The 26526-nt window shown below is 46.5% G+C and overlaps 1 protein-coding gene across 1 annotated transcript in view; it reads right to left on the minus strand.

Annotated features, from left to right (window-relative positions):
- Positions 1-26526, minus strand: part of LOC138510182 (kelch domain-containing protein 3-like) — a 1131537-nt gene that overhangs the window by 205149 nt on the left and 899862 nt on the right. Inside the window, exon 16 of the mRNA XM_069625668.1 lies at positions 24656-24756. Coding sequence (XP_069481769.1) covers positions 24656-24756 — 101 coding nt within the window. The remainder of the gene's footprint in view (positions 1-24655; positions 24757-26526) is intronic.

Below are 26526 nucleotides of genomic sequence, written 5' to 3' on the forward strand. Positions count from 1 at the left end.
GTGTAATTCCTTATTTGGCAGGAATAAGCATCCTTGGAAATAAGGTAAACCATTATCTAAGGTAAAGTCTGATCCCTTTTGTATCCATTCCTGTAAGGTTGTAGGGTCCAGGAGTTGTTTCACTCTGGCTTGAATGTCTTCAAGCGACTGTAACAAAGTCATGCCTAGAATCCTCTGTTCGGGAATTATTGGTACTGGTTCTGAGTTTGTATCAGATTCTCCCATTCCAATTCGGGATAAGGCATCTGCTTTGCCATTCTTGCAGCCAGGTCGATAGGTAATCACGAAATCAAATTCAGTGAAAAACAAAGCCCATCGGAGCTGCCGTGATGACTGAGCCTTGGCGGTTTTCAAATACTGTAAATTCCGGTGATCAGTGATCACTGTGATGGTATGTCGAGCCCCAAGCAGATAATACCGCCAGGCTTTAAAAGCGGACTTAATGGCTAACAGTTCTTTGTCCGTGATTGCATAATTAACCTCGGGTGCCGAGAATTTTCTGGACCAAAATGCTACGGGATGCAGTTGGTTGGTTTCGGGATCTCTTTGGGACAGGACAGCTCCCATGGCTAGGCTGGATGCGTCAGTCTCGACGACATAAGGGAGATCTGGACGCGGGTGTTTCAATATAGGTGCAGAGGTAAACTTAGCTTTTAAATCCTGAAAGGCCTGCTCGGCTTCTTCAGACCATTCAAAACGTTCATTTTTCCTCAAGAGTGCAGTAATGGGTTGTATCACGCGTGAAAATTCCGGGATAAACCTGCGACAGAAATTGAAAAAGCCGAGCATGCTTTGAACCCCTTTTACAGAGCTAGGTGATGGCCATTTGAGGATGGCATCCACTTTTCTTGAGTCCATTCGGACTCCTTTGGGTGTCAGGATGAAACCTAGAAACTCGACTTCTGTGGTATGGAAAACAGATTTCTCCAATTTAGCAAATAGTTTGTGTTGGCGCAGTTTTTCAAGTACTGCCCTGACGTGTTTTCTGTGATCAGATTCCGAAGAGGAGTACACCAGAATGTCATCGATATATACGACAACACAAACATCGATGAGTTCCCGAAGGACATCATTCATGAAGTATTGGAAGGCAGCCGGCGCGTTACACAATCCGAAAGGCATCACCTTGTACTCGAATAATCCGTATTTAGTACGGAAGGCAGTTTTCCATTTGTCGCCTTCTTTAACTCGTACCAGATGATAAGCCCCCCGGAGATCTAACTTGGTGTATATGCAAGCGTCCTTCACCTGGTCAAGGAGTTCAGGGATCAGAGGCAGAGGATAACGGTTTTAAACCGTTATCTGGTTCAATGCGCGGTAATCGATACAAGTTCTAAGGTCACCTTCTTTTTTGGGCACGAAAAACAAAGCCGAGGATGCCGGGGACTTTGACGGGCGAATAAAACCATTAGCTAGGTATTGATCCAAATATTGTCTCAAATGCAGATTCTCAGGTTCGGTAAGGGCATAAATCCTGCTACAAGGGGGTTGTGCACCGGGCACCAGATCGATTTGGCAATCGTACGATCTGTGAGGAGGTAACGTGTTGGCCTGTTCCTTTTGGAAGACGTCCTGAAAGTCTTGGTATTCCGGAGGTAGTTGCATGGAGGCAGAGGTTACAGATGCTAGATTAATCTTCAGGTTTTCTGGGTAGCAGGTTTGTGTACAATCCGGGAAGGTTATTCTCTTAGCTCGCCAATCAATTCGAGGATTATGTGTCTCTAACAAAGGGATTCCAAGAATAACCTGAAACTGTGGAGCCTTGATTACATCAAACACAACACCCTCCCGATGGCCGTCGGGACCAATAAGAGTCACCTCAGTAGTGGAATGTGTTCCCGGTCCAGAGGCAATTTCAGTTCCGTCGACTGTGGTGATGACATCTTTGCTGGTTTTAGGACGGAGAGGGAAGTTAATCCTAGAGACCAATTCACAATCCACGTAGTTTCCAATAGCCCCACTATCGATGTATGCCTTTATTGCATGCAACCGCTTAGGCTGTTCTGGATCTACGAGAACCATTGGCACAATGAAATGCGAGGTCTGAGAGTTAGTTTTCAAGCTCGGCAAGCGGACCCCTACACTTGTCGGGCGGAGTCGTTTCCCAAAACAGAGTTTTCATGGTTTTTATCAGCTGCTCCTACCGCCTTTCGGGGCGGTTTTGCCGGGCAATCTCGTAGAAAGTGTCCAGAATTCCCACAATAAAGACATAATTTTAACTGCCGCCTCCTTTCACGTTCCTTTTGAGTTAAGGGTCCTTTAACCCCTCCAATTTGCATAGGCTCAGAGACGTCAACTCCCTTGGGATTAGCATGGGTCTTGACCAACACCCGGGTCTCAAACCTGGACCGATCTGCTTTTCTGTTTTGAAGTCTGTGATCCAATTGGACCACTAAGTCTATATACTCTGTGCATTCTTGGGGCGGATTTACAACTTGGGCCAAGACATCTTTAAGTTCTCCGCGAAGGCCTCGATAAAACAACGTGACTCTTTTATCCTCTGGCCATCCCGTTTCCACAATTAGTCTATTAAAAGTTGCAATATAGGATAGGAGGTCCTGATTGCCCTGTCGCAGGGATAGAAGTTTGTCATCCAGAGCCTGCCCCTGAGAGTGTCGAGCAAATAACCTTTCCATGCTTGCTTGAAACCTTTGAAAATCACGGAGAATCGGGTCATCTTGAGTAACCAGTGGAACTGACCAATCGGCAGCGCAGCCGCTGAGATATGACAATACAAAGGCTACCTTGGTCTGATCATTAGGGAAGGCCCCAGGTCTGCATAGGAAGTGCAAACGACACTTAATTATGAATACGGCGAATCGTTTGGGGTCCCCAGCAAAGCGTTCGGGTGGGGCCAGCGGCATGTTTCCAGGTAGATTAATCTGCACAGGGTTACTGGAAACCACAGGAGCTGGGTTCCCTCCGGAACCGGGTAGAGGAGTTTGCCCAGCTTGACCTTGCAAAAGCTGTCTGGCCAGGTCATCAGTTCTTTCCTTTGATATTATTAATTCCCTCCTGAGGGCATTAGTCTCTTGACGAGCGGCATGTACTTCGGCCCGTAATTCCCCCAGTAATTGGGCCAACTGATCAGTCTCAGAACTTTCCATAGCGCCTGGGTGGGAATTTGTAGGAAGGCTTTGCGTTCTGTTACGCTGACCTGACTCCCACGGAGGCGCTGGCCTGGTTCGCGCTGCTGTGACCTCTTATAAGGTGATGCGCAGGGTTCGGAAGACGGACTGGACCGGGCCCCCAAATCTGGCTTGTCTGGCTCGCAGAAGTATCCTTCTGTAGGCGAAAATAGGGGATTAACTGTCTGCGGGGTAATGCAATCGGCCTCCCACTTTCCCCTCTCACCCTCCTTGAAACCCTTCTGTGATTTCTCGTAGCGTCTCACCTTAGGGTCTGGAAGGACGAGCTCTCCATCCTGCTTCTGATGCAGGGGCGCGTTGGTATCCAGTTACTTCACTGGATTTTCGGATTGGTGAGAACCAAACTTGCTTGGCTTCCAGGTAAGTTTTTTTGATAAGAGGTTCCCCTTGTGTCCATGCATTAATGTACTAATGCTAGTGTCTTTTTCCCCATTGGGGCCGGGGTACGGAATGCCGGGGAACAGGCACTGACCCGAGATGAGAGGTGAAATCCTTGTAGAAATCAGGTAAGTCTTTAATGAGCGTTTTTTGGTAATGTCTTTTCATTCGCTCATTAACGCTGATGTCTCTTTTTCCCCTTAGGGGCCGTGGTCCGGAAATGCCAGGATGGGGCGCGGACCCGAAATGAAGAGGGAATGAATCAACAGGTAAATCTTAACATGGAGATTTAGCTTTCCTTATTCCCTTCTCTCTCTCACCTTTTGTTCTGGTGTTTTTTCTCCCTAGGCGCTGGGGCGTGACTGCGAATCCGGATGATCGCTGCTGAACATGGAGGCGCCCTGTAAAGGTGAGTGGAATGCGGCGCTGCAGCGATCGACGCGATGAGCTTTTAAATTAAAGTCTTCCTTTTCAGGATTGTCGGCGAGATGTCTCCGGGATGCGGTTTTAGCAGGTAAGGACTTTTCCTTCTTCTGTTCTCTTCTTCTCTTCCTTTGCAGGTGATCCAGGATGCTGGCAGGCGTGGCAGAAGTCAGGATGCAGGAGCAGACACGGTGAGCGTCCAGCTGCTAGATGCAGAACAACGCGAAGCACGTGTGGCTGTTCGGGTGGGGTTTAAATAGCCTTGGAAGAAGTTCCAGGTATGTATCCTTCCTCCAATCAGGTATGTATCCTTCCCCAACCACGCCCGGATGGTAAATTAGTCCCACAGGTAAAGTAGTTCCTTTCAGGCCTCAAGGAGGCCGGGATCCTGCAGCATGGTCTGCATCAGGTAAGTGCACCCAAGCATTCCCATAATGAGCCTGGCGCCTATGGCACCAGGACTGATGTCTTTTATGAGCCTGGCGCCATAGGCGCCAGGACACTGTCCAAAGGGCCCCTATATGGGGTTGCTGGGTCCTTCCTTGGGGACTGGATGTCCGCTTTCGGGGACGCCGGGCTTGAACCGGCTCCCCGGGAGCGGGCATCATGACAGCATGGTTTCCTTACTCCTTGATCTCTACAACTGCTCCTACGATAAACACAAAGATTGATAACATCCTTGTCCTACCAGAACCATACAGAGAATTTTAAGGATATTTTCACGGCACTAAAGTACTCAGAATTGCCTCCTCATCATAGAGATGATTGTGCTACACAACTCCATCTGGAGCATCGAAAACTCTTTGGTAGAAAGTCCATTCTTACCGAAAAGGAAAGGTTTGTATTGAAGAGTATTTGCACAACAATCTCCTGTACGGGTTGATTACCGAATCAACCTCACCAGCAGGAGCCTTGTTATTTTTTGTCTCTAAGGAAGACACTGATGAACTGCGTCCCTGTATTGACTACCGTGGACTTAACAAGATAACTGTGCCAGACCGGTATCCTATGCCATTGATACCGGTTATTTTAGAAGCTGTTAAGGGTGCTTCTTTTTACATCATAAAACTTGATCTTAGTGGGGTTTACCATCTTATTTGAGTCAACACTGGAGAAGAATGGAAGACAGCGTTTGCACCCCCTTTGGGCATTTTGAGTATAGGGTTATGCCCTTTGGTTTATCCAACGCTCCTGCCATCTTTCAATGGTTTATGGACCTCCTCCATAGTCTATCTAGATGACATTCTCGTACTTCACATATCACGGAAGATCATATTTTTCATGTCTGAACAGTGCTGTCCAGGTTACAAGGGTAACATCTGTTCTGCAAATTGGAGAAATGAGAATTTCATCAATCCAAGGTCACCTAGCTTGGGCATGTTTTGTATGCTAGGGGCAACTCTATGGATTCAAGGAAGGTGGCTGCTGTGATATATTGGCCTCCACCATCTATGGTGAAGGAATTACAATAGTTTCTGGGCTAATTTCTATAGGAAATGTATTTCTCACCATTCATCCATGATTCGCATTCGTACCGCTCTGTTAAAAAAGGGAGTCTCCTTTTTTTGGACAGACGAGGCTCAAGTTGCCTTCATGACACCGAAATCCTTATTCTCTTCAGCTCCCATTTTGAAGACTAGTGATCAGAACAGGGGTTTCATCATAGTGACAGACATTTCTCATTCTGCCTTAGGGGCTGTGCTGCTGCAAGTCTCGGATCAAGGACAAGAATGCCTGGTGGCATACTTCTCCAAGACCCTGCCTCCTTCAGAACTGAACTATTCTGTCCTTGAATAGGAACTGTTGGCTGTTAAATGTGCCTTTCAAAAGCGGAGACCTCTGCTGTTGGGTGCTAAGCAGCAGTAGTGGACAGAACAGATCACCAGAATCTGAAACCCTTCCATACACCGAGCCCGGAACATCCGGCAAGCTAGGTGGACCCATTTATTTTCCCATTCCAATGTGACATTCTCGTACATTCCAGACACAACCAACCTTCTGGCTGATGCCTTATCGAGAAAAAGACCTTGTTTCACTCCTCGTTTTCAACCCATTCGCCTTTTGCCCAAGGCCGTCTTTATTCATGCTCTCTCTGACTTCCTTTTCACAGTGCATAGAGAAACAGTTGCTAACATTACCTTTTGTCAAGATGCTGCTGTCAGCTACAACCTGTTGTACGAGGGTGGATGCTTTTTTCACAAAGAGACGATTTTTCTTCCTACTGTTGCTTTGCAACAAGAAGCTCTGTGCATGTGTCATGAATCAGTGGCAGCAGGTCATCAGGGTTTTGCTAACACCCTTGATCTTATTCGACGACATTTCAGGTGGCCTGCCCTAGTTCCGGACGTTTGGGACTACATCTCTGTGTGTACCACCTGTTTGCATGCTAAGGTTCCCAGGAAACCTTCCCTAGGTCACTTAGTTAAAATGCCGATTCCCACCAAACTTTGGCAGATCATTTCTACAGATTTTGTAGTGGATTTACACCTCTCTAAGGGATCCACTGCCATCATGGTAACCATTGACTACTTCACTAAAATCGCTCATTTCCATGCATTGCCTAAAGTTGCTTCTGCCGCCTGCATGGCCAGGATTTTCATGGAAACCATCTTTTGGCGACCCTGTCTGCCAGACACAATTATATCGGAGCGTGGTCCTCAGTATACATCCCGTTATTAGCAGCAGATTTGCTCTATTTTGAACATCAAGAGGGGTTTAAGTTCAGGTTTCCGTCCCCAAACTAAGCCAGACTGAGCACTTGAAGCAAACTATTCAGGGTTAGTTACAGTGTTTCATTTCAGTCTCCCAGGATAAATGGGTGGAGTTGTTGCCCCTGGCTGAAATTGCTTATAACGTTAAAAATGCTGCATTGAATTCCAGCCCCTTCCTAGGCACGTATGGTCTCCATCCTTCCTGCTTTCTGACTGCTACTCCATCCTCTAGTAAGTTTCCAGATGTGGATGTGGATGCTCTAGTTTCGGATATCCAATAGGGCCATTTGTTCACTGGCATTGCCTTGCAGGAAGCTGTGGACCGGGCCAAGCGGTCAGCTGACTGGCCTTGCACGCCGGCTCCTGTCATCTTGCCGAATTATATGGTTTGGTTTGGCTTGCCTCCCGTTTTTTGCCCCGTCATTTGGTTCCTTCCAAGCTGTCACCCAGGTACTTTGGTACTTTTAAAGTACTGGCCTGCCAGGGATTGGCTGGTTTGCTGCTCCGGCTTCCTACTTCTTGGTCCAGGATTCATCCAGTATTTCACGTGTCACAGTTGAACCCAACAGTGCTGGACTGTTTTCACCATTCCATGGTGCTTGGACCTCCTCCTGTGGGACTGGAGTTGGAGGTGTCCAGCATTTGGGACTCGCGCTACCATCGGCGTTGCCTCCAGTACTTGGTGGAGTGGAATGGGTATTCCCCTGCTGATCAATTCATGCTCCTAGACTGGTTCTTTTGTTTCACAGGCTCCATCCCGGTAAACCGGGCATGCCTCCTCTTTTAAGGGGGGCATACTGTAACATCCTGGGTGTGACAACATTCTGTTTGGCATGTATGGAAAAGAATCCGGGTCATTTGCCTGCCTTTTCCCAAGATGGCACCTGCTGAACCGTGTGGATGTCTAGTTTCCTCTGCAGCTGACTTCCTGATTTCTCCTGGTTCCAGCGTCAGAACAAGTCATATGCAGCCTTCTCCAGCTACCCGGCATGTCACTACTCTTTTGGCTGGATGCCCTCCTTGCAGCCTTGATTCTATATTCCTCTGTACTCTGCTGATCTTTAAATGTACTGCTCTCCTTTTTTCATTTTCTCCCAGAGCTCGATCAAAGTGTTAGAGACTGCCTTCCTTATCGCGCATGACGCTGAATTTTCAGGACATTTTGGTCCGCTTCTGTCTTTAGAAAAGCTACTATAGCTCTTCACTCTGCGTCCTCCATCCCTCACTTTAACGCTTTTCTATTCTCCTAGCGCGACATGGCTAGGCTTCTGCCTCAGAACCCACGCGCTGTATGACGCATAGGACACCCAGGCAGAAAGATGTTACTACAGCCCCCCCTCCACTTGAAGTCTACACTCTGCGGCTCCACAAGAGGCTGATCCAATTCTGACACCCTGCAGTTCCAAGCACCAGTATTTCCTTCCCCAGAGGGTTTCCCTGAGGCCGCTGTATCTCCTACTTCATTCGTATACAGAGAAGAGGAGTGCAAGGGTTTTAGGGGATTCTTACTATTCATTGTTCTGCACCTGATCAGGTTAGTTGCATGCTGTAAAATTCTAATATTTCTGGCTAAAGGGTCTATTAGTGGATTCATTCACATAAGTCTACAAAATTTACATCTAGAAAAAAATGGAAATAAATGATGACTAAAATGCTGAATTACGAAATTATTCTCCCATTTTTCTTGTACACAAATATAAAATTAGCAGTATTTTAGATACAGAACTTAAACATTGACCCAATTTATTCTCTCCTTTCTTTCAGAATGTAATGGCCCTTAAAAATTGAAAAAATACGAGAAACCGCAACACAACGGTCATGTACTACAATGTAGCAGCAGAACTTAGTTCCCCTCATGAGCCACACCACCGCTGGGAGATCCCCTACTGGCGAGTCGTCCAGCGTTGTGTGGCAGGCCAAAATAGTTGACCTGCAAACTCCCAGCATCCTGAAGGTGTTGCCCTCATCCAGGAGGGCAGCTAGAACATTCAGGACAGATACTACATGGGAAGACATTGGAGAAATACCTCTCCTTTCGCACCAGCTCTCCCACTTGCTCCATGCCGCATCGTAGCTTCTGCGAGTGGAGTTGTCCCAGGAATCTGATATGAGCTGGGCAGCATGGCCCAAAATGCCGAGCATCCTCCATCTTCTCCCAACATGATGGAGGCCATCAGTGGCAGCGCATTCCTCACTCTCAGAGAAGTGAGACTGCCCAGCTTGGTCCGTGCGTACTCGGATGTCGGATGGGAAAATCTACAGGAAATCTGAGTAAAAAAGTTCCATCAGAGCTGAAGGCCACTACTGTTGCCTTCTCCTTGCACACTTTTGCTAACACTCTGCTCAACATCACAAAGGAAGGAAACGCATAATGCACTCCCCGCTTCGCCCTGCAGGGGCATGTCTGTGTTGTGCGTGCAGGGGTCCAATCTCCAGCTGAAGAACCTGAGTGTTTGAGCATTCAGCCCAGATGCGAATAGGTTGGTATGAATAGGACGCCATAGTTGATCCAGTGGCTAAAAAACGCTCACGTCGAGCTTCCAGTCGCTGGAGTCCGTCAGGTAACGGGAGTTCTAGTCCGCTACTATGTTGAGAGACCCTGGGAGACATTCGTCCATCACTGAGATTCCGAATTGTAGGCAGAACCGCCAAAAATCCTTTGCCAGCTCTGCCAGGAGTCTGGACCTTGTCCCCCTAGGTGATTTATGTACCTGACCGCTGAGATATTGTCCATCCACAAAAGGATGAAGCAGTTCGCTCTGTCCTTTGTAAAAGCCTTGATTGCGAAAGACCCAGCTAACAGTCCCAGACAGTTTATTTGTTGCTCCATCTCCCGGGTGCCCATTTGCCTCCTGTCAGCAGGACACTAAATCGAGTGCCCCAACCAGCTCTGCTAGCATCTGACTCTATGACCAGGTCTCGGGTGTCCCCCAAAAATAGCACATCCATTCATGATTCCATGTTCTGTAGCCACCAACGTAGTTCTGTGAGCGATTCTTGTTCTAGGGGGACCGTCTGGGGATATCTGAGACCTTGCTGCAGATGCTTGATCTTCAATCTCTGCAGTGCTCTGTAATGTAGGGACTCTTTGAATATTGCTTGGATGGAGGACGCTAATAGTCCCACTACCCTCGCGAGCGAGCGTAGAGAGAGGAACACCTTGTCCAGACAGCATCTCAGTTCCTTCTTGATGTCCCTTATCTTTTTCGCTGGAAGCTCCAGCGTCACCCTCGTTGTGTGTATCACAAAGCTAGGAAATCTATACTTTTGGCTGGGGACATATCTAATTTCTCCTAATTTACCAGGAAGCCTACTGACGCCACGAGATCCTTCACCCAGTCTATCTGGGATAGCAATGTCTCCCTGTTGTCTGCCATAAGAAGGATATTGTCTAGATAAATTATTGTACAAATCCCCTTTTCTCTGATACCCGCTGCTACAGGCCTCCTCAGTTTGGTGTACGCCCAAGGGGTGGATGCAAGCCCGAACAGCAGCGTCTTGAATTTCCGGAATTGCCTATCCCACCAGAATGCAAGAACGGACAGTATTCTGGTGCCACCGGGACTGTAAAATAGGCATCCTGCAAGTCTACCCTGGCTAGCCAGTTGTCTTTCCTGAGAATATCTCTTATCTGGTGAATGCCTTTCATCTTGAAGTGCCTGTATATCACCCAGCCATTGAGATCTTTCAGATTTATCACCGGGGACTGCACGAACTATAGATGAAACCTGTAAGCTATTTGTAGCACACATGCATTGCTGGACAGCGTGCGCCGCAGCTCCAGCTGCGCCAAAATTGCAATGTCCTCCCTCCCACTAGGGGAATAAGTACAGTGAGTCTCTCTTACCCGAGATCGGTCCTTGCAAGCGAACCGCTCCTCTTCCTCTACAACTTCTTGTGCTCCTTCCTCTGGAAGGGAAGAAGGAGTCTTCTTCTCTCGACTCCCAGTAAGGGGACCTGCCACCCTTGGGTCTGCGTGAAGACGAGAAGCGACTGGTTGCTCTACTACGATAGTGACTGGTCCCGGCAAAAACTCTGCTCAGGAAGATTTTCTTTATTGAGGCTTGAGCCTTCTCCAGGGAGGTATATAGGGCCACAAACCTCCCCATCTCCTTGCCAAAAGCCTCTCCGAATAGGAGACCTTGTGCTGCTTCGCCAGCTTCATAGGAGGCAAGGTCGAACAGTTTGGGGTCGATTTTTAACAGTATGCTCCTGCGCCTCTCTTAGGAAATGGCACATTTAGCATTGCCCAGGAGGCATACTACATGCTTTGTCCAGTTTGCTAGACCTCCTCTCCATGTTCTCCAGCACGCTCTGCTAGATCCATTATCTTTGTCAATGGGCCTGTGACATCCAGCAACTTCTATGGGCAGCTTCTCCAGGACCTGTCCATACCTTTCCGGAGGTCCTTAGAGGCTTTAGTGACAAAGATCCACATTTTAGGGTTGAGTTTGGGTGCTTCGGCCACTTTTCCTGCCAGATCTGGACGAGGGCATTCCACTTTCATGCGTGCCCTGGTATCCTTATCCAAGGCTTTCCTGATTCTCTGCGACATGTATTCGGTGACTCTCATCGAGGGCTTCCAGTACAACTCTGGATGGAACATGTCCGACATGCCAGGCTCCTGCACCTCTAGGCATTTATCCTTCCTGGCTTTGTTGCCTGCCACGAGAGCTGGCTCTTGCTTGCTCTCATCATCCTGGAAGGACACAGACACATCTAGCGATTCTCTGCTTGCTTCCTTGTCTGTGTTGCCCGTATTGTATTCCCTTGGGAGGGTTTAAGGAGGCTGGGTACTGCTGCCCTTTGGAGGAAGGAAGGCTTTCTTCAGTTTACCAAAGGAATCAGCTGCCTCTGGGGTCTTTTGCTTGCTCTACCCCATGACGTAGACCCGGGGGAGTAGAAGAGGATTTTCTCTTCCGGGTCATCTTACTGCCCAGAAGGCTCTCTTTCGTGGTGGTGGCCTTCGCAAACGTGCTTTCTTTAAGACTATGGGTTACTTTTCTGCCCAGACTCTAGGATAGCCTCTAGGGTGGCCAGTCTCTGCTGTAAAGGCCTCACACCTTTTGCAATGGCTTCCACTAATGAGTCCTCAAGCACCTGCTTGAAACTGGGCTCCAGGTCCCTCTCTGCATGCTCCTCTTCGCTACACACGTATTACGACACACTGGAGGCTCGAGAACTACTGTCTGGTGCTGCGTGCCTGTGCATGAACTAGAGCAGGCTGCTATGCACATCCAACGGGATCAAACCTAGTCTTAGCATGGTCTGCACCCCGAGCAGCAGGATGGCTTTATCAGGTATTGCACACAAAACACTTTTACACTTTATGATTTATTTGTATAATATTCTTTTTTCCAAATTCCTTATTTCACTGCACCTCTTACACCCTGGTATGGTGTGGAGGTTTCTCAGTCCTCTGTTCTCTAGTGGCCTGCTTTCAGCAGCCCCTGCCTCTACCAGGCATGCACTTGTGAGCATGGCTCCCTGCCAGCTGATCACAATGGCTGACTGTGTGTCCTGGAGGCCTGGCTGCTGCTCAGGCTCCGTTGCTGAAGATAGGCTGACGTGCCTATATAACATGCTTTCGCATGGAGTGAGCTAGTAAGCGCTCGGTTAGAGAGTGCTCCCCTCCATGCTGCGATCGGATGTAGATCCTGATTAGGAGCCACATCGCACACGTGACACAGCTCCACTCCTCCGACCCAAGGGAGGGAGCTCCGGCTTTGCTCCGCAGTGCAGCCGAGCGAGTCCCCGGCAGTGCAGCTAATGTTGCACAGGTGGTGATGGCAATGTTTGCCCACGAGGCACCGCAAAGAGCGATCTGGCTGCGCAAATCCAATATATTTGCCTCACTACCCAGTACAGGTCAAACGGCTTCACTATTCAATACGGGTCAAACTTGCAGTTAAACAACGCAATCTGCTCGCTATCTTCACCACACTCTATATCACGCGTGTAATACTCTATACAGTCACATTAAAACATGAAATACGTATAAACAGCTATCATAGCTGTACAGCAAAGTAAAATACCACTTATATGTGCTGAAGAGCAGCAAAGAAGAGGTGGAGCCTGCGGCAGGAAGTAGCTAAGAGGGCTACAGACAGGAAAAAGGGTGGACTACAGAAATGGACTAGAAAGAAGGGAAATGTAGCTTGGAGATGGATGGAAAGTTTGTTTTGTTTTCTGTTTAAAGTGTTGAAACTGCTGAAGAGTAGATTAAAGAAGTTGAAATATAATGCTCGTCTCCAGTCTTGACATGGAATTTACAAGGCATTAACTAAATAGAGCACACCAGAGGGGTACACCAGAGGGTGTGGGAAGAGTAAATGGCCAGAAGTGTGACATGGTCACAAATTGTGTCTAGCTATGTAGATGACATTCTCATATTTTCACATACCACGGAATATCATATTTGTAATGTCTGAACAGTGCTGTCGAGGTTGCAAGAGCAATATCTGTTCTGCAAAATGGAGAAATGTGAATTTCATCAATCCTAGGTCACCTATCTTGGGCATGTTTTATATGCTAGGGGCAACTCTACAGATTCAAGGAAGGTGGCTGCTGTGATATATTGGCCTCCACCATCTATGGTGAAGGTATTACAAAGGTTTCTGGGCTTTACCAATTTCTATAGGAAATGTATTTCTCACCATTCATCCATGATTCACATTCCTACCGCTCTGTTAAAAAAGGCAGTCTCCTTTTTTTGGACAGACGAGGCTCAAGTTGCCTTCATGGCACTGAAATCCTTATTCTCTTCAGCTCCCAGTTTGAAGACTCCTGATCAGAACAGGGGTTTCGTCGCAGAGACAGACATTCCTCATTCTGCCTTAGGGGCTGTGCTGCTGCAAGTCTCGGATCAAGGAAAAGAATGCCTGGTGGCATACCTCTCCAAGACCCTGCCTCCTTCAGAACTGAACTATTCTGTCCTTGAAAAGGAGCTGTTGGCTGTTAAATGTGCCTTTCATGAGTGGAGCCATCTGCTGTTGGGTGCCAAGCAGCAGTAGTGGACAGGACAGATTACCAGAATCTGAAAAGCCTTCCATACGCCGAAGCCCGGAACATCCGGCAAGCTAGGTGGACCCAAGTCTTTTCCCATTCCAATGTGACATTCTCGTACATTCCGGACAGGACCAACCTTCTGGCTGATGCCTTATTGAGAAAAGACACATTTCACTCCTCGTTTTCAACCCGTTCGTCTTTTTCCCAAGGCCGTCTTTATTCAAGCTGTCTCTGACTTTCTTCTCACAGTGCATAGAGAAACAGCTGCAAACATTACCTTTTGTCAAGATGCTGCTGTCCGCTACAACCTGTTGTACGAGGGTGGATGCTTTTTTCATGAAGATTTTTCTTCCTACTGTTGCTTTGCAACAAGAAGCTTTGTGCATGTGTCATGAGTCAGTGGCAGCAGGTCATCAGGGTTTTGCTAACACCATTGATCTTATTCAAGAACATTTCTGGTGGCCTGCCCTGGTTCCGGACATTTGGGACTAAATCTCTGTGCGTACCTCCTGTTTGCATGCTAAGGTTCCCAGCAAACCTCCCCTAGGTCACTTAGTTAAGATGCCGATTCCCACCAAACCTTGGCAGATCATTTCTACAGATTTTGTAGCGGATAACTCTTCCCGAAGCAGAAGGCAGGTATGGGAATCTCTACTGAATATAACACTGAATGCCTTGCTACAAATGCCTTACTAGTTTCAAATAACCCAGAGCTTGATTTGCAAAGCGTTTCCAATGCCCTCATTAAAAGTTATCCATTACGATGCATGTGATTCTGCCAATCTGGTAGTACTGTTATCAGCTACCAGCATGGCGGAATCACTGGCAAATAACAACACTTTGGATGCATGCATCCGTCAGGTCTGGAAATGGTGACAACGGCAAGAAAACATGCCGTTAACACCGGATCCGTCCTCATGATGCTGGAAATACCAGCACCGGAAATACTGTAATCACAAGAAATTGAAGTTTGCCGGTGGCCATTTTGGAATACAGTTTCCAATTTAAATTGGGTATTTCCTGTAGGCATCCACATCAGGAAACACCACCAGGATGTCCGGAAGCAGCAAGAGCAGGCTCCTAGAAGTCCAGCTCCGGAAGCCCCACTTTTTGGAGGCTGAATTGACAGCCTTAACAGACCAAATTGTGGACAATGCAGACACACTATTTGGCAGGGACAACTGCTGCACCAGCCAGTGGTGCAAGTCGGCCATATGGCTGGAGGTGGCCAGTCGAGTCACTGCACCCCCAGAATATCAAGGGACTGCCGCAAAAGGTGGGATGACTTGCGGATGCGGAACCCACCGCCATGAGTCAATGGCCACAGGAGGCGGGACGATCTCACCCATCCGAGTGATGCTATCATGCATCTGGAGAGCACAGAGGGCGTCAGAGGAGCAGAGGCCATAGCTGGGACCCAAGGGGATGATGATCAGTAAAAGAAGCCGCACCTGAATGCCCTGCACCACACAAAAGCTGCACACAAAACAGTCCAGGGAAACATGCACAAGGAAAAGTATAGTAGTAGAGACATCAAAGTCTAAAGTTCCCATGCACACATAGATGAAAGGGGTTGGGCCGGCCCAATGTAACACATGCAATACCATCGTACAGTTAGCAATACCCCAATGTACACACAAAAACAAACCACCGTGCCATGAGTCCAACCAAAACAGAAAGACCCCATACATGCATGCATGCACGCATAAGTGCACAATCAACCCCCTGCCCCCACATCTTGACCAGGCCAGGGAACATGCAATGTGCAAGTAGCTTAATGCAAGTGCATCAAAGTCACACACAGGCTTCTAACTGCTATTTGTTTTTGTCTCACCCTAACAGGCACATCCACTGGCAGCGATGGCCCAGGTCCATCCACAGGTCATGCAAGTCCCAGCCAAGCTGCCCAACAGCCCACTCATCCAACAACTGTGGCAACACTGTCCCGACAGGCACAGCCAGCTTTCCAGGAGGAGCAGCCAGCACCGCAAGTCCAGCCACCAGTGCAAGACCAGCTTGCTGCCCCAGAACTGCAGCCAGCTCTACAGGCTCAGGCAGTAGCACACCCATGGTGGCCATTGAGCATGCCATCAGGCCCCTGCATCACATGGCACCACCTCTGATGAGGCTGAGGTAGCAGATGGTGTTGTGCATGACACAGACGACACAACCCAGTGTTCCACCCATCCCTCTTCTACTTTCAGTCCATCCACACTCCACAACCCACCACGTCCAACAATACCATCTATCAGGGAGATGGACGAGTGCATACAGCAGATGGAGGCCCACCAAGAGGAGGTGGTTGGCATCCGACGGCAGCAGCTAGCGGAGGTTCAGCTGATTAGGGAGTCCATACAGGCTGCTGGCCGCTGCCGTGAACGTGCCCTGGGCTGTACCACTGCGGCCCTCATTCAACTTGCCCAGAGGGTCCGTGAGGGCAATGAGGGAGTGTCAGCATTGGCAGAGTCTTTGGCATTGTCTGTGCTGGCCAACCAGGAGTGCATGGGCACACAAGTGTCAGACTGCACCACCAGCATGGCCACCCCTTCCAGCTCTGTGCAGAAAGCCCCAAGCGCCGGTACCCAGAGACATTTGGTTGCATCTGCCCGTGGCATGGGTCCTCAGGGAGTCAGACACTGGACTGGGACACATGGCAGTTTATAGTTATGTTGTGTGGGGAGGGGTTTGCAGGTGTGTGGGTACGGGTGTGGTGGGTGTGTGGCGAGGGGGTGGCGGGTGTTTGGGGAAGGGGTGGCGGGCAGGGTGTTTCACCTGTAGTATGTAGCATTATTTAATCCATTCCACCATTCACTTGCAATAATGAGTGGACAGCTGTTATTCATGTGTATTGTGAGACAGGCATGGTATCAGGAGAGACACAAACTCAAATGTTATAATTTCAAAACCTTTATTTATAATAATGCTGGGGTTGGTGTAATAACTAACTGGCCTTAACTCTAAAGGGATGGTCCCTCAACTGATGTTTCTAAGGGCTGTCGATGTATGAAAGTCCAAAACCAATATATGTCTGTGTCTAAACCTATGCTTGCCCTCACACTCTGATAAAATGTGGTATGAAGTCCCTTTAAAGAAAAAAATAGTGATTCAAAAAGAAATATCTACCAAGGCTGGTTTCAGGTGGTCTTCTCACCGGGTGTGGCTTGGACCGTATCATCAAAGTTCAGCAGAATCAAAAAGAAGTTCTTACACTCTGTTCCAACAACTCCCAATGTCTTCAGTTACTGGGGGATTCCCTTCCACAAACTACAATCCTTCTAAGTTTCAGACAAAACAAAAAAATATAACAGTTTCTTTCAGGCTTCCCTTCCCCAAGCTTTTGCCTCCTTGTTTCACTACATAAGGGTTCACCTTTGTTAGGCCTCTTAGGGTTCCTTTCCCCAAGCGTAGGCCCCTTCAGTTTTAAAAACAAAATTCGACGTGTCAAATAAGTATTCATCTTGGTTAGGACTCTTAGGATTCCTGTCCCCAAGCTCAGGCCCTTTCAGTTCCAAACAGGAGTTCAGTTTCTAAAGCAAAATTCAACCTATCAAGATGTGCCCTTCTTTTATTTATAGTTCTTTCCACACACAACCTTCTCATGGGGTAATATCAGAGACTTTCGAAAACGTTAGGTTCTTGGCTCCTTCTAAGCGCGACCACTCTGATCTTTGGCCCCTCTCGGTATTTCCTGTACTTGCTTTTCTTCTATCCTCTCCTCCTTCAGGTGCCTCCTGAACCCCTTTGCTATCAGCCACTTTTCTGTGCACGCTTGCACCTTCTTTGTCTTTCTCTTCTCTCGCCTTGCCGTGCCCCTGGCTCCTTCCTTTGGGTTCACTTCCTCTTCACTGTGCCTCTTGCACATTCACTTCTTTGCTTTTGTGCACACTTGCACCTGTCCTTTTCCTTCTTGTGCCTCTTGCACACTTGTTTCACTCTTGCACTCTACCTTCACTTTTGGTTCACTCGCACTCTTCTTATTTACTTTCAAGCCTTTTTGTTTCTTTTCTGCTGTCTTTAGCACTTTGGTGCCCACTGGCACCTTTCCTTTACTTTTGGTTCCCTTGCACCCTTCTTATCTACTTTCAAGTGCTTTTCTTTCTTTCCACTCTCTCAGCGCCTTTATCTCGCTTTCCATTCACTTTCAGTTATCTTTCTTGCTTTCCGTTTCGTGCCGCTTGCAAACTCTGGCTTTCCCCCTTCCCACTCCAGCTAGCTGCACGCTCCCGAGTTCATCTCACTTTCCGGCTTGAAACTCACTGGGTAGTGTTGCGCTCCAGAGAGGTTCTCCTCCGGGTATATGGGATCGACATCACAGTCTCACCACCTGTCCCTTAGACCCCCTTGGGACCGGCACACATCCCAAGGGAACAAGCACTTTTCCACATGCCGCCAGCAGGACACAGGCTGACTCAATCCGGCTCCCTGGAGACACGGCTCCCTGGCCACGCTGCAGCCCCTCACAAGTACCGGGCCAGCGTCTCTTCATGCTGCTCTCCTCTGGATCCTCCAGGCTTCTCGCCCTTCAGCTTCCTGCTCCTTGGCTTCTCAGCTTCATCCGAAACACAGCTTGCTCCCCTGATTGTGTAAAACCAGACCTTTTATACTTAAAACAAGAGTCAGGTGGAGTCAGGTCTGAATAGTCAGCGTGGAATGTCTGACCCTATTAATGGGACAACCTAATGGTAGTAGGTGGCAGTCTTCCTTTTCTCAATGTGTTTCCCAATGTGTTTTGTGTAGGTAATCCTCACTACTCTTGGTTGCCGCTTCGTCTTCCAAGTATTTGTTAGAAATGGGGAGGGGCGTTGGAATGGGAATGCAAATATCCCATGAAAGCTGAGGATGGGGTTTCGGATTGGAAAATGAGGAGAGGGGGAATACCATGTCTCGCTGTCGGGTAATCTCTTCCCAATCCTTCATGACCTTCCACTCAGGTGATCCTCCATCGCTTGTCTACCCCCAAGGTTGGGATCCAAAAGCAATGGCCCTTCCCTGGCCACCTGAACGGAAGATTCTGGGGCAGTAGGTGAGAGAACACCGTCAGGTTTCTCACAATGTGGTATTTCAAGGTGAAACCTTGAAACAATTTGGGCACAGTTAGACAGAGGAAGTAAAACCTTAGCTATACAAGCTAGTCTTCATCCCTCTGTTTGGAAAACTATGGGATACAAAGAAATACATAGTGTACATGGTCAAATAGAAAAACATCCCTTAACCATCCTTGATGTTACCATTCTGGGAAAGAATTGTTCAGTATTAGTGGCAGTAATACCTGATATTCCTACATCTTGGGTTTTGGGTAATTAAATTCCATGGTTTAATGAATGGATTTTTTATGTGCTGAAATGAAACTAAGAACTGAGGAAACCCCTATCACTCAAAAAAGGGAAGGAAAGTTTCATATTCCCTGTGATTCATGAGTTTGTGGGGATTTTCATCTCAATGATCCATTCTGATACTGGAAAACGGGTGGGCCTGCTAAGAATGAGGGGGAGGCAGAAGTAGGAGAGGAACAGGAACCTGGACCTGGAGGTATGTTCTTTAGGGCAAGGGTATGTGAAGAATCCTATGGATCCTTCATTGAAACCCTGTATAAAGTCTCCCCCCAGGTGGTCATGGGAAGGCAGACGCTTCCTGATCCAAATCCTGGGTGGAGGGGTGTACTGCGGGAGGATAACCTGGGAGGAGACAGGGCTTAGGTTGGTGATTCTGTGGGATGAGACAAGGTATTTTTCCTCTGGAAGGAAGAATCTTCCCAAGGTACCTAAAGCGGTAATGGCTTATTGTCATTTTTTCTCTAGAAGGGGGTAATGGCTTATTGTCATGTTGTTGACCTTAATGCTGTAAGTTCTGAGCAAATGTTACCAAAAGAAAGATCCTTTTTAGTATCCCAAACTAAACACCTTCCTCAAACCAAGGTTACACTATAAAGGAATGTGGAAATGTATTAAACAAACTAGCTTCCTCTGTAAAGGCTAATCTTCATAGCTCTCCCTTAATAACTTTAAGGGAATTAAACCTACCCTTAAAAATAATTTAAATATGCTAAAACCTAACTTTGTGGAAAGAACCTTCAAGCCCCAGAATCCTAGAGGGACTCAGATGGGGTAGAGGGCTGAGGAGGTATGCAGTTCTCAAAGGCAAGCAAGTATGCCTAGTAGCCATTGCAGTCGTCAGGCAATTCAGGCTAATAGCCCACACCTGAAAATAATCACTGAGCCTGGGAGGCATAAAAGGCTCCCTGGAGAGAAAGGAGGAGGGAGTGGAAGACACTCGAACATTGGCCTGAGTGCAGACTGTGGCAGTGGAAGCAGAAGGAAGACAGGAGGCTGGCAAACCAAGCAGAAGTGGGAGAACAAGAGGGATGCCAGAATGAGGAGACAGCAGCTTTCACCTGTGTGTTCTAAGAGAGTCCTGTCCTCACAAATTCTGAAGTGCAGAGGCTGCACAGTGGAGGACGTGGTGGAGAAACAGTTTTCTCCATGTAAGCCTGATTGCCCTAGTTGCGGAACTGCTGGCGTATCGAACACTGAGGCAAAGAGAATTTGCCAAGTCGAGGGCTTCAGGATTGGAGGAAACTCCCAAGACATGTGGTCTGATCGGAGACACATGTCCAGCGAGCCAGAAGCAGTAGAAGTCGGGACAGCAGTGTGACCCGCAGAAGAAACGCTTCAGAAGTCAGTGAGTGAAGCACAGGGATCTAAAGCAATGTGCAAGCCTTACCGGTAAGAGTAACCAGCTCCTTTGCCACTCGTGTAAGATTTTCAGCGGGTAGAAGTGGACCGCTGTATTAAAGATGATTTCAACAATGGAAATGTAACACACGCGTATTGAGGAAAAGGCTTTTTGCTCGCGTAGGAAGCTAACACTGTTACAGCCCATTGTTCCTTTAACGAAAGACTATTAATGTTCAAGGGGTGGTCGCATGTCCCTAATTAAGAAATGGGAACGCTGCAAAGACCATTGCAGAAAACATAACAGTAACAATTTCAAAGTTGAAGTCTTTATTTTGGGAAAACTACATTAACAAATGGTTCCCAAAGAGGCCTGAACTTGCTTCTATGGGAATACAATTTCACAACCACCTTTAAAGCTTGAAAATTACATAAAAGAGAGGTTGTGTGTGCCTAATTGTGGTTTCTCCTGTGATGCTGAACCTTCTACTTTGTATATAAGTGACATACCTTTTATTCAAAAGAGTATAAAATACTGAAGAAGAGAACAAGAATTGCCTAAAGCCAAGAGGTACCCCATATTAATTGTGAAGCTGAACCTTTCTCAGAGTTTAAAACTATCTAGCAATACTGTGAAGTTGTTTTCAGTTCATTGGCATAAACCAGCAAGTATACAACTGTCCCCTGAGGCTAAGAGAGTGGCATCAAGGCTTCTGGGTAGTTGTTGGGCTGAAAGCTGGCAGAAAGATGCAGGTAAAGTTGAGGAAGGGGAATTGGCTGCTTGTGAAGAACATCTTGAAGTAGACTCAACCTGCGATGCCCAACGCTGTGGAGGCCAGACAGAAGGGAGTCTTGAAGGCAAACACAGGTTACCATTGTTGACAGTTAGACAAGAGAGTCTAAGAGGCTGCCCCTTTGCATAAAACAGTCTGAAAGTAGAGGGCCTAGCCTACCTGAAGAGGTTGAAGAATTGTCAAAGCTATATTGTCAACGTCTGTCTAAAAGTCATTGAAGTTGTGGCAGTAGTTCAAAGTATTTCCCGAGGTACATTTGGTTGTCAGTAGATGATACATTGCAGTTGTTGCAACCAATGTGAACTACTGTGAGACAAAGGTGACTGTTCTCATGGTAAAAATAAGAAGACATATAGTTGTTGAAGTAGAAGCAGCAGTATTGAGAAGCCATGCTGACAAATATAACATTTTGACTGTTGAAACCATATTTGAAGGAATCCTAACTGTTAATCAAGAACTGTGTACCATTAACAGGGTGGATATTGCATTCTATTTTGAACTGTGGCAAATCTTCCTGTGTGACTGACAAAGTATCGTGTGCAGGATTACCAATGGGGCTATTTAGCTTGAAATGAAAATTGGAAAACCTCACCTAAAAGGAGGAGATTTGTTGCTAGTGGAACTTTTTGTTGATGAATCTTTGCTTTAACTTTACATCTTTAAGGACAGAGTTAAAACATTTCCTTTCTGACATTTTGATGAAGTGACTTTAAATATTGGGGAAGGGAAATCACCCAGGACTTCAGAAGGTCATTTAGGAAATGTAAATATTGTTTGTGTTCTGTTGAATGGCACACCTTTTATTATTGTGTTTCTTGTTTAGTATGACAGCCAGTTATGCTGTGTTAGTGTGTGCTCCCTTACCTTTTGGAATAAGAGAATTCCTCAACAGAGTAGATAAAGTGAGATATTTGTATCCATTTTCATTTAAAATAAAATGGCATATTTTGAAAGATCTTCAAACAGTTGTCTGCCTTGCATTACTGACCCCTCACAATATACATAGATTAAGGACAACTAACATCAGACATTTCGAAGTACAGATTGGCAGTATGGCCAGCCATATTAGGGAGGTGACCATGATGGATGAAGTGCTAGAGTGGAGAAAGCGAAAGTGAGGGACAGAGGCAGGTTAGAGGAAAGGGAAACATGTTAGCTCGAAGGCAGATGCAAGGTATGTCAATAGGGTAACTGGAAGGTGAGGAGGTAGGCTTTTAGTTTAGTTTTAAACAAATCCAAGTGCACTGTTTCTAGAAGGTCTGTGGGAAGGGAATTCCATGCAAGCAGAGCATGAATAGAGAAAGACTGGAAGAAAGAGGAAGCACAGGTAGGACAAGGTGCCACAATGGAAGTCGAGAAGGTAGAGCAGAGATTACGAGAAGGCTTGGAGAGTTGGATAGAGGAGAATAGATATGGTAGTGCCTTACCATTGATAGATTTGCAAACAAGGAGAAGACATTTGAATCTGGCCCTGTTTTGCATCCTCAGCCATCCAGTCTGGTGATTGTGTGAGGAAGTAGGTGTGAAGTGAGGGAGTTCAAGGAGAGTCCTGGTAGCAACGTTAATGATCTCATTGAGAGGACAGGAAGCATAGTTGGGGAGACCAAAGAGGGTGGTGGCACAGTAGCCCAGTGTAGAGAAGACAAGACAGGAGGTTCGGTTCGGTTTAGCCCCTTGCTTTTTTAGGAGAAGGATCACTGTGGGGATTTTGAAAATAGATGCAAAGGAAGCTGAGTTGAAGGGTTCAGCGTGGTGAGTGGCCACTAAAGGGGCAACAGGCTTGACTTACTGAGGAGCATGAGGGTCTGATGGAGCTCAAGAGGGGTTAGCCTTCATTAGTAGAGATAGGGCTTCTTCAGCATTAGTGTGACTAAAGTGGGAGATAGAGGCAGAGGATGATGGTAGAGTAGACAGAGTGCAGAATGTATGAGGAGGGAGTGTGAGGAAGGCCAGGAGAGACTCTCTAATTTTGGAAATATTTGCAGCAAACTATTCAGCTACGTCATTAGCTGTGAGAGTGGATACATTTGGTTATATACCCAATACCTAAGTTGTCTGAATCCCTTTCATATGGCAAACCATATTCCACAGGTTCGCCTATAGATAATACCTCTTGCAGTCTGTCGATCGAACCCCTGCATTTTGATCATTATACCGCAATATATTATATATTAAGAACCAGAAAGAATCCAGTTCAGAAAGAAGCATATGACAAATCACCCTAAATTTCAGGTGGATTCTTACTCTGTCAATGTTAGCTAGGTCAGGAAATTCAGTCATTTCAAGATCTTGGGTGGTAATAACCCACAAACTCGAAATTTCAATCAAAGGGGCTCCCCTGGGTTCCAGAAAAATTGTCCCAGACCTAGACTCAACAAAACTGATTGACACATTCATCTGTGTGTCCCGATGAAGCCCAGTAAGCAAAACCACAGACATTTCTGTTCCTTATTATATTTGTGTGCTTCTCCATGCCCAGTAGTACATGTTCTGTACTGGGCTTCAAGACCACAGGAGCATCAAATGAAGATTCTTCTTCCACAGTAACACCTTATAGTTTGAATTGGACTACCAATGGTGTAGATACATGGGTTACAGAGTTTTCAGGGGTGCTTGTTGAAAACAGAAGAGGGTCTGGATTTATCAGTTCCCTCACAGTTATTGTCTCCACGAAAAATTCTAATGTCATGAGTTTAACTTTTCAGCTTCTTTTTGGTTTTTTGATCAGGCACTCATAGTTACATCACATGACCCTTGGTGTGTTCCATCAATGTACAATTTTGTGGGCTGTTGGCCTGACCTTTAGGCTTCCCAGACTTCCTTTTTTCCATTAATGACCAAATGTTATTTTTTCCTCTTTCATAGTCTCTTGTTTGTGAGATCAGTTTTTGAGTCACAGAGGGCAGCATTCAAATCAAGGTCAGATAAATCAAGTTCCAATACTGACAAAACACTTGTTTCTGAGGTTAGAAAGAAGGTCACCGAGGGTAAGGATGATAGAGGCACAATAGGGCAACTCTCAGTATTTGAATCGTGTAATCGGGGTGTCAGCGGTACCTCTGCTGGTTGCTTGGTTCTCCTTACCCTGATATGGCGTCGCCCTTTCAAGGAAGCACAGACACAGAACTGTGGAGATATACGTCTTTATTCCTTTCTCTCTTTCCCTCTCCCTGACTGGTCTTCTTCCCAGCCCCATCCTTGGCTACCGACCCGTCATGTTCGATTTGTGTACTCTCTCCTGGCCCACCCCCAAGATAATGACGTGGATGGCTCATTCCAGGGTGAGGCACAACATTACAAATAGGAGGATACAAATGTCTGAAACATCTGCCACTCTATTGGGTTTCGAAGGGCAAAGCTGCTTCTTGTTTCTAGAGATTATGGCTCCTCTACCCTGAAGAATGTTTTAAGAGGAGGGGTCGAAAGGGGAAGGGGAGTCACATGGTAAGGATAGTTGCGCATTTTCCCAGCCCCCAATGCACAGAGACAACATAAAAGAATGTTATATATAGCATAGTAACCTGTCCAGTTTTTCAAACTCTGAGTCCAGCATATCAAATGCACTCTTGATCTTGTCCATTGCTTGATTTCGTACGATATGGAAATCTCGAAGTTGTGAGACCTGAGAATAAAACAAAATGCGAGAAAATAGTTTAAAATCTAGAAAGGCCCCATTGAATAAAAATGACATTTTGTGACCATCATCTATTTTGTTAAAGCATGTAATACTATTTAACTGAAAGAGTCATAAAAGAAAATAAAGTAAAAGTGAATACATTGTGAGGAATGGAGAAAACAGCCACACATATTTTAAAACCAATCATATTCATGACTTTCAATGCAGGTATGTGTGTATATGTGAGGTCACTAGCCTGCTAGTGACACAATGGGAGAGCAAAGAATTAACATGTTACAACCAAGCTATCAGCGAATCTGCATTTATAAGTATTTTTGGATAGAGATGAACAATGTCTTTCATAGACTACCCGTACACTCAATGTTTAGTAGATTGGTAAAAAGTAGTACTTTTTCTCGTCACAATCTTTGCTCTTTTTCCCCAACCTCTTTTCTTTCCACGCGTTCTAAAACTCTTTCTTCTCTTCCTGCTTTCTCTTCTTTCCCCCTTGACACTGCTTCTTCTACTCTTCATGCCTTGCGATCCTCCACTCTTTTACTACTCCACCCCCATACCCTTTTCTCTCCTTCTCACAAACCTTCACAGCTCTTGTTGACTCCTGGCCTTAGCGCTCTCCGTTCCACCCTTCGGAAGGCAGAACGTGTTTGTGAAAACACTTGTGATTTCTCTGGCCTCTCCTTTCTATCTGATCTCCTTTTTTCTATGTTGCATCTCTAGTGGACTGCTAAAAAGCACTATTTCTCTTCGCTTGCTTCCTCCCTCTGATGTCACCCTCGTCACTTCTTTCAAGTGATTAACAAGTTGCTTTGCTCGACTGCTTCTGATAATTCCATCTTTTCTCCTCTCTCTTCCTTTGACTTCTCTGACTTCTTTGTCACCAAGGTCTTTACCCTGCCCTCATCACTTGCTCATCTCCCCTCGCAACCTATATCCCCACCTGCACCATATTATGCTACTCTTCTTCCTTCTATGTCATCGTTTACTCCTCTTACCGATTCTGTCACAGCTTCTCTTCTCTCCTGTGCTCATCCCACTGCCTCTCCTCTTGCTTTTGACACTCTGCCCTCTTCTCTTATTCCCGCTGTCTACTCTCTGGTTTTATTTTTCTGACATCCCTCTTCAATCTGTCACTCTCCTCTGCCACCTTTCCTTCCTCCTTTAAGCATCCTCTAATTATTCCCTTTCTGAAAAAGCCTTCTTTGAATCTAACTTTTGCCCTATATCACTTCTCCATGTCTTTTCTAAATTCCTTGAATGGGCGGCCTATTAGCAAATCTCCACTTTTCGTAATCTTCATTCTCTTCTCCACCCGACCCAATCTGGCTACCCCCCTGCCCACTCAACTGAAATTGTACTTCTCCACACCACTAACTCTCTTCTTTCTGCACCTCAGTCTAAATTCTCCTCTATTCTCATTCTTCTCGACCTATTAGCAGCCTTTGACACGGTCGACCACCCAACCCTAGTTTCCTCACTCTCCTGACTAGGTATCTCTACTTCTATCAATCAATGGTTTCAATGTTATCTTTCCAACCATTCTTTTTCTGTTTTCTATCATTGGATCGTTTCATCTTTCTTCTCATCTCTATGCTGACAATTCACACATCTTTTTCTCCTTCTCAACACTTTTCTACCCATGCCTCTTGTCTTTCTACTGTCCAATCCTGGATGCATTCCCAATTTCTTCTTCTTAACCCTTCAAAGACAGAGATCCTCTACTTTCCTCCTGCCTTTCCCATCCCTCATCAACCTTCT

The sequence above is a fragment of the Ambystoma mexicanum genome, chromosome 6p (genome assembly GCF_040938575.1).
Source record: "Ambystoma mexicanum isolate Mex_15411 chromosome 6p, UKY_AmexF1_1, whole genome shotgun sequence".
Taxonomy (NCBI): domain Eukaryota; kingdom Metazoa; phylum Chordata; class Amphibia; order Caudata; family Ambystomatidae; genus Ambystoma; species Ambystoma mexicanum.